We start from the raw sequence: 9,313 nt of genomic DNA, 5'->3' as shown, positions 1-9,313 counted from the left end.
ATAAGAGAGACCCCAGGAATTGACAGTACATGAGTAGTACAATTCAAGTGCAGTAATTAAGAGGAGACCAACCATACCACATGGGATTCTTTCATCTAATATAAATATACGATCAGTTGATTATTTACATTAACTTTCATTTTTTTTATGGTGAGATTATTCTCATCTTGTAATTCCTTCTTCTTATTTTCCCTTTCCGTACCCTCAATTTCTTTTTTAAGAAGTACTCTATTTACAAAGGGTTCAATTAAAAAAAAAAAAAAAATTTAATAAAAAATTGTAACTTGAAATATGACATTATTAACATGTGTATAATTATAAAAACTTTTTAATTAAAGGTAAAATGTGAAACATATTTAATTACTTTTTCAAAATTTAAAAATATGTCTCTTTTTAACCAATTAAGAAAGAAAAGTGTATCACAAAAGAAATAACGCAAAAAGGTACTCTCCCCATCTTAATGTATGTGATAGTCTTTGAGAGTCAAACACGTTTTTCTTTTATCAAAATATGTTATTTATATATTTTAAATTGTTATTATTACGACTTAAAATACTTATCTAAATTCATAGAAGTTTAACGCTTGAAATTGAAATGATGTCACATAAATTGAGATAACGGTGAATTTAAAGTAAGGGTTGGATATCTTGTTAAGCAAGTATAAACGTCAGAGTGATCAGATTATGTACTGACTCACAAATAACGTTTAGCACACGAGCATCATTGACGCAGACAGACACTTGACTCTATGATTCCTCTTGTCAACTACTACACAACAAAATTAATCTATATTTCCACTTTGGTCTACCTATTTCTCATGTCATTCTCTAGCATCATCTTTACATAATAAAAAAAAACAAATAATACTGTCGTTTGAAGTGAGGGATAAAATTTTGGTGTTTTGTTTGATTGTCAAGTTTGAGATAATTTATCTCACTTAGTTATATCATAGTGATGAGATAAATTATTATATACACATAGTGTGATACCTTATTTCAGAATACCTAATTCTATGATAATTAATACTGAGATAACTTGTTTCCAACTAAATGATCCCTAAATTAATAAGGAAATAAAGAAATCATCTAATAAGTGAATTTTATTTTCCTATATATATACAATATACTTGTATACGTGAAAAAGATATGTACGTTTAATTGAATAGTGGAGCTAGTTGCACTTTAAATTGACCCGTTGCTATCAAAGAAAAAGATGAACCATGAAATTGTTTACATTTAAAAGTTACCTAAAGCATCCACATTGGTAAGAATACTACTCCTATGACATTTTTTTCTTATTAATTACAAATTTATAGAAATGGGATGACATATTATATTTGAATTTTTTAAATTTAGACTTTATATTTAAACTTAATGACATATTTTTATAACAATAAAAATGTAACGATATATTTAATTAAGACAAAATATTTTAAGAAAAATCGTGATTAGAAAAATTGTATTCTTTTGGGAGTCTGGTGATTGTTATCCGGTTTAACTCCTCCAAACTAAAATCCATGGATGTGACCTAGTAATCAATAAAGTGGATAGAAAACCATGAGGTCTCGGGTTCTAATTCCAACTTAAACAAAAATATTATGTGATTTTTTTCCGTGTCTTGGCGAAACCCAGAATTTGAAGATAACAAGTGCACCACCAACAATTATTGCACGTTAGTTAATAAGCATGAAAACTCAAATATTTTAGAATCCACTATTGTGTCTCAATCTTAATGAACAAAGTTACTTAACGCCAATACTTTATTTTTTTAAAAAGAACTCACAACTAATATCCTAGGGCGTGATAGCGTTTCAAAGTAGATAATGATTTTGTAGTAAGTACAAAGAAGTGGTAGTAAACTGTGGTGTCAGAGGTGAGATATATAGTGAAGATCACTAAATAAAGAGTAAGTATTAGTAAATGCATATTATGTTGTTTCTTACGATAGGTTTATTTTGGTGAAAGATCCACTCTTTCCCACTGCCTTAGCTTACCAGTCTACCAATGCTACATCAATCACATGGCGGAGCCATTACCTCACGGGTGCCTATATAAACGTGTATATATTTTTTAAAAAGTACTATCTCATCGGTCTCATTTTATTTTACGTGAGTTAGTTTGATTTGACACAAAGTTTAAGAAAGAAAGAAAGATTTTTGAAATTTATGATCTAAAAGCCAATAATTTTGTGTTAAAATATAAAGAAAAATGACCTAAATACACAATTTATTTTACTATGTTCTCTAAAATTTCTACTCTGTCCTATTCTCGGATATATCACTCTTAGACGATATATCAGAACGCGATGTATCGGGACAAGTGTGTCTTGTATCAACAAAAGTAAAATATCAAAATACAATGTATCGGTACATTGAGCGATGTATCGAGACATGTGTGTCTTTCATCAACAAATTAAAAGTAATGTATTGGAAAGTGATATATCAGACATTGAGTGATGTATCCAAAATCGAAACACGATGTATCGGAATGTTGAATAGTGTATCCAAAATCGAAACGCAATGTATCAAAACGTTGAGTGATGTATCTGAAGTCAAGATGCGTTGTATCAGAACGTTGAGTGATGTATCTGAAGTCAAGATGCGTTGTATCAGAACGTTGAGTGATGTATCTGAAGTCAAGATGCGTTGTATCAGAACGTTGAGTGATGTATCTGAAGTCAAGATGCGTTGTATCAGAACGTTGAGTGATGTATCTGAAGTCAAGATGCGTTGTATCAGAACGTTGAGTGATGTATCTGAAGTCAAGATGCGTTGTATCAGAACGTTGAGTGATGTATCTGAAGTCAAGATGCGTTGTATCAGAACGTTGAGTGATGTATCTGAAGTCAAGATGCGTTGTATCAGAACGTTGAGTGATGTATCTGAAGTCAAGATGCGTTGTATCAGAACGTTGAGTGATGTATCTGAAGTCAAGATGCGTTGTATCAGAACGTTGAGTGATGTATCTGAAGTCAAGATGCGTTGTATCAGAACGTTGAGTGATGTATCTGAAGTCAAGATGCGTTGTATCAGAACGTTGAGTGATGTATCTGAAGTCAAGATGCGTTGTATCGGAACGTTGAGTAATATATCAAAAATCCTTAAATTTTAAGCAATTTTTATAAAAAAATTTAAAATAGAGATACGGTGTAATTAGCCTCTTAACACTATGAAATTTATGTAAAATTATCTAAATAAAAATTCATTCCACATGGTCGGAAAGTTCATATCGTTTCACTCTTCAAGCTCCACCCCCTTTCTCAACTTCTAAGTTTTGGCCTGCCACATATTATTATTTACCACCACTCATTAAATTAGTGAAGAGTTTGTTGCCTGAAAACAAGTTACCATAGTTGGCCAATTGGTTCAAACACCTTTTCAGCAACTCTCTCTTTTTGGGCTTTCGACATGGATTATTGTGGGCTTTTAAACACAATTCAATTGGGTATCTAGACTTGGACGTCACAAAATTGGACTCCTTCATGCCATAGACCAAAGCCCACATGACTAAATGTTAAGTGGATCGCTTGCATGCACCTCTACTTTATTTTTTTGGCAAATTGTAGAAATCACATACTTTTAAGGCAAAATTACAATCTATCCCTTAAAAATTTATAATTACAGAAATCCCTCAAAACACATACAATAATATAAGCGCTGATACATTAATCTGATGTGCGAGATACATTAATCATTAAGTAAGATACATTACATTTTATAGAGGATACACTAATCTGATGTACATTTTATACATGATACACTATCTAATGCACGAGATACACTAATCTGATGCGCGAGATATACTAATCTGATGTACATTTTATACATGCTACATTATGTGATGCGCGAGATATACTAATTTGATACGCGAAAATAAGAGATTTTGAAGATTTGTAAAACTTATAGAAAATAATGATAATAAGTAAACTAAAATGTGAGATTTCTGCAAAAATAAAAATAAAAATTTGAATTACAATAATGAAAATCGAACACTTATAGTCTAACAGAATAAAATGAAAGTTCAGATAACTAACCACCAAAACCGCTTTTATTCATTCTTGTTGGCAGTTGTCTCCATAATTTACATTTCCTCATATGCCATAACCCAACTAAAGTTGGTAGTCTTATTAGCAGCACACAACTAAGCCACTACTACTTATTTATAATCACTCACTTATTAACCATTTACATGATAGGAAGTAGTAGCAACATTACTAGTGCAAAAACTACAACATTGTTGTCACCATCTCTTGTAGCCAACATAAACCCGCATTGGAGTCGAATCAGCCACAGCCCGCCATTCATGCAGCGGCTCGGCCACTCTGTCGACCACCAGGTCCCTGGAAGAAGAACTCCTCCTGTTGGCTCTGGAATATTTGCTCCACCTCTCTTGCTGGTAGCCCGAAACCCAACTCCAGTGCTTCCCTCTCCAGTTGACTCATCACATTGTTCCTCCCTAACAAATACAAATGAGATGAATAATTTTGACTCAACTCATAAGAAATGGACTCTGTGTCAAATTAAAATCAGAAACAAATATGTATTGATATGAAGGGAGTATCATTACATATATATTTGGTCAATTATATCATTTAACATATTTATAATGATACTTTACTCAATGTGTTACCTTACCTTGTGTGTGAAAATCAACCTGATGGTAAGATCAATTACAGTGAATATAAATAGTGAGTTATCTAAAATTACTTGTTACCGCGCAAGTTAATCAAATATAATATGTTTGTAACCGAAACCCACCGAGTTAAATTCTTATGCATAAAATCACCTGCAAGAGGGACAATTTCGTTGTTGCGGGCATTGACGTTGAAGCCAACGATTTGCAAATTCTGATTGGTGGAAGCTACAGCGACGAACGGATGGCCAGCAGGGATGACCAGCACCATCCCACGCCTCAACTTTGAACTCACCTTTTGGTAACGTCCAATTCTCGTTTCCGTTTCTTTGCTTCCTTGGCGTTTACCCGACTCGGACTCGGACGCCAAGTGAGGGCATGCCATCTCAAAGTAACCTTCACCCTCCACCACTACTGCTATCTTTGTTGCCCTTGAGCTGTAAATTGGACCTAACATGCCACCCTATGTATACAAATTGAACAAGCAGAGGAAGAATTGTCAGCTTGCATGCCGAGTAGTAATCAACTATATATATGGAAAAAATTAATCTCCGGGAAGTAACTATCAAAAAGAGAATCAAAATAAGTAAAACCTAAAAATACAACAAATAACTTTGATAGTGTAAAAGTGGTAATATATATTTAATCATAATCGGTACTATATTCTCAAATTTTGAGTGTGCATAAATAGACACTTAAACTTGTATAAAATTGAACAGAACTAGTAAAACACGTGTTATATTTGGTATAATTTGCTCACCTCGGTGATGTTGGCGAAATTGAGGGAAATATCAAGGTCCTCCAGTTGCTTGTAGGTGCTATCATCTACTTGATAGAATTGTCCGTACTGGTTGGATTGCAATGGCCGTTGCTTATAAATATTGACGGAGCCCTTTGATTCTCCTCCAAAAGGCCAAATTCCGCCTTCTTCGTGCTGGCTCATTACCCTGATTTGCTCTTCTGAAGCTCTTATTATCACACCTTCCCTTGGCTGCCCGAACAGCCTCTGCAATCTATCCTTCCTAGTCTGTTTCAACAAAATATTATCCAATAATTAACAAATACAAATAGTCGAAACATACCAAAATAATACCGATTTGAACGTATATTCCTAAATCAAACTACTCATTATGTTGTAATTGATGTCTACACTACTTTCCATTTTTCGATATCTTCAAATGTATGTCTTCATCCATCGTATCACTTATAGTACTTTTCATATAGTTATTAAATATTTAAATTTAAATTTTAAAATATTAAATTAATTCAATCCAATTTAAATTAGACTCTCCTAGCTTCAAATCGACTCCCGAAGTGTGAAAAATGATAGTACATTAATCGGAATGAGGGGAGTACGTATATATCTGAATGAAAAATTAGCTCACATTGAGTGCGGCTTCAAGTATGTCCGAGCTAAAGGCGCTATAAAAAGATTGTGGATTTTCTCGTCCTCCTGGCCCAAAGAAGTGCTGCATGCATCAAACGAATAGACATTATTCACGGTGTCTAGTGGAAGAATTGAATACTTCATCTTAAGCACTCAATAATTTGGAGAGTTGGGTACCTCAAATTGTCCGGGAGTGGAGACGGGGCGGAGAAGCTTGGCTATGAGAAGTTTTTCATTATCGTCCCTGTTGATCAAGTAAGCAGTTGTTCCAGCACAAACCTTGATAACATCCCCACGTCCAATATTGAAGCTATTCCTCTTCCCCTTACGAACCAAGCTCAACGTTCCTCTCCCTGCACAATGTTACTAATTTATATATAATCTAATAATGGATGAAAGACTTAGTAATTCATGTGGTTTAAAACAAATCATATTTGGAATTCATATTATTTCTAATTCAAAATCATAGCGTAGTGCAAATCCTTCCTATTCTAGCCCTGTTCGATCATGTAATAAAACAAAAAAATTGCTTTTATTCCAATTAGTTCTTATTATTGTGAAGGAAAAAAGTTACCCCACTATATGTAGGGCGAACCCAGAGTTTGAACTCCGAGTTCTGTTCAAACTCTAGAGGTCCAACACGAACTCCAAATTTGCAGGAAAAATTCACTAAATATGTATAGCTCAAAATTTTTAACCCATTAAATTTCAAATTCTTACTTCATCCCTACGGAGCAGAGTTTCTTCCTCTGTGGTCAGAGGGTTAAGAGTCATAGCCAAATAGTATATTCGATCGGTTTAAATGAGCTTATAAAAAGTAACTTATAAGTCAAAAATAAAAATCATAAGTAGATGTAATCCTATTTTTGACTTTTGACTTATTTTAAAACTTTGTTTCCTCAGTGGTCAAAGGATTGACTTTGGAGTCGAGACATATCGTATATTCGACTTATTTGAATGAGCTTATAAAAAGTAACTTATAAGTTAAAAATTTAAGTCAAAACTTTGCTTCCTCAGTGGTCAGAGGATTGACTTTGGAGTCAAGACATATAGTATATTCGACTTGTTTGAATGAGCTTATAAAAAGTAACTTATAAGTTAAAAATAAAAATCATAAGTAGATGTAATCCTATTTTTGACTTTTGACTTATTTTAAAACTTTGTTTCCTCAGTGGTCAAAGGATTGACTTTGGAGTCGAGACATATCGTATATTCGACTTATTTGAATGAGCTTATAAAAAGTAACTTATAAGTCAAAAATAAAAATCATAAGTAGATGTAATCCTATTTTTGACTTTTGACTTATTTTAAAACTTTGTTTCCTCAGTGGTCAAAGGATTGACTTTGGAGTCGAGACATATCGTATATTCGACTTATTTGAATGAGCTTATAAAAAGTAACTTATAAGTCAAAAATAAAAATCATAAGTAGATGTAATCCTATTTTTGACTTTTGACTTATTTTAAAACTTTGTTTCCTCAGTGGTCAAAGGATTGACTTTGGAGTCGAGACATATCGTATATTCGACTTATTTGAATGAGCTTATAAAAAGTAACTTATAAGTTAAAACTTTAAGTATATTCTTTGTGACTTCTGACTTATATGACTTATTTTAAAACTTTTAAAAGTGGATACTTGCAACATTTTATAACCTTTCCAAAAAGGTCCAAAACTGAAAGTCATATGAACACCTAAATAATAAGTTAATTCAACGAGCGACAAGTCTATTCTAATATCATTGTTCGAATTTTTTCTAATAAAATAAAATAAAATATTTAAAATTAAATTATTAATGTACCAATTATAATTAAGTTTGTTTGGTCAAAACTCCGACTCCACTTAATATATGTACCATCTATCCCTGTTAGATCCCTCCGTTTCATATTAGTTGATTATTTTTCTTTTTATTAAATATTAAAAAATCATAAGCAAAAAACTAATTCCACTAATTCCCCTTTCAAAACTTTTTAAAAACAAATATGAACACTTTTTAATTGCAAGGATAATATAAGAAAAGTTTAATTAATGCTTTAATAAGATAGACAGCTAATTAATATGGAACAATTACCTTTTAATAAAATGATCATATCTATCATATTATGAATTCAATTAATACTTTTAGATTGACTTAAAAAAAAGTACCTTAAAAGGTAAAAAATAAAAAATCAACTTAAATGACTTTTTAAGTCAAAAAATAAAAAAAAATAGACCTATTTTTAATTTTTAGCTTTTCTAAAGTCATTTTAAATTATTTTTAACTTTATCAAACACTTTCAAAAGCTAAAAATGACTTTTAAGCCAATCCAAACATATTTTTAGTAAGGTAGACAATTAATATGAAACAACTAATAATTATTGTTTAGTAAGATCATCAATGAAAGGAAGGGAACAAGTTTATTTGATCAAACTCAAATAATTTATTAAGAATCTAATTAGTATATTTACCCTAACATTTAAATGAACAAACACAGAGCCTCTACCTCTAGATGGTACCCAACATAAGAAATGTCCGACTAAATCGAAATGATAATTACTTGGTGTTAAAAATTTACCAATCAACATAATATTTTAAGTAGTTATAGACATAATTTTAAACAATTGTATAGTCTAAAAATAGACACAAATTAAAGAATTATATTATACCTTGAGCAACAAACAAGACAGCATCAGCATCCCAATGGTTAGGAACAACAAAGGTCTTTGGATTTGCTTCAAGAATTGCAAAACGATAATTCTCAATCCCTTTAAGCAACTTAGACCTCTCACTAAACTTAGGAAGAACACGAATTCGACCATGTTCAGTCTTAATTCCCGTAATAAAATGCTCTTCGTTAAATACATAAGGATTATTTTTCCCCTCTTCTCTTCCTTCATAGAAATTAATTTCTTCTTTTTCCTGTTTCTCACCATGATACAATTTCTCACATATTTCATAACATTTTTCCCTTTGATATTCTTCTATTTGTTGTAACACCTTGCATTGATGCTTACATTGTTTTAGGTCCGATTCTTTGGTACCAAAAGCTACAACCACTAAGCAAAATAAAAAAGGTAATACTTTTGATCTTAACATCATTTTTTTGTAATATTTTTTTTCTATGTAATATGAATAGGGATTATTATATCTAGTGTAATGTTTGAAGAAGATAGAGATGAAAATTTTGATAGAAAGACATGCATGAAGACGGGTGTCAAATTGGGTACAACTTACGTGGTAATAGAAGATGTGATTTATTGCCGCGTAACGCAACAAGTGAGAAAGGAGGAGAACAAATATTGCCTATTTTTTTTCATT

General features: G+C 31.8%; 1 protein-coding gene across 1 annotated transcript; it reads right to left on the bottom strand.

The window, feature by feature from the left end:
• Positions 1 to 4,299: 4,299 nt before the first annotated feature.
• On the bottom strand, positions 4,300 to 9,094 carry LOC102587390 (vicilin-like antimicrobial peptides 2-2). The gene is made up of 6 exons (XM_006349705.1): positions 8,662 to 9,094; positions 6,196 to 6,371; positions 6,017 to 6,100; positions 5,392 to 5,658; positions 4,785 to 5,094; positions 4,300 to 4,454 (listed from the first exon to the last, which is right to left on the bottom strand). The coding sequence occupies exons 1-6, from the start codon at positions 9,092 to 9,094 to the stop codon at positions 4,300 to 4,302; spliced, it is 1,425 nt and encodes a 474-aa protein (XP_006349767.1).
• Positions 9,095 to 9,313: the final 219 nt, after the last annotated feature.

Source organism: Solanum tuberosum, unplaced genomic scaffold (assembly GCF_000226075.1).
Source record: "Solanum tuberosum cultivar DM 1-3 516 R44 unplaced genomic scaffold, SolTub_3.0 scf00110, whole genome shotgun sequence".
Lineage (NCBI taxonomy): Eukaryota > Viridiplantae > Streptophyta > Magnoliopsida > Solanales > Solanaceae > Solanum > Solanum tuberosum.
This window is presented reverse-complemented; position numbering and strand designations above follow the sequence as displayed.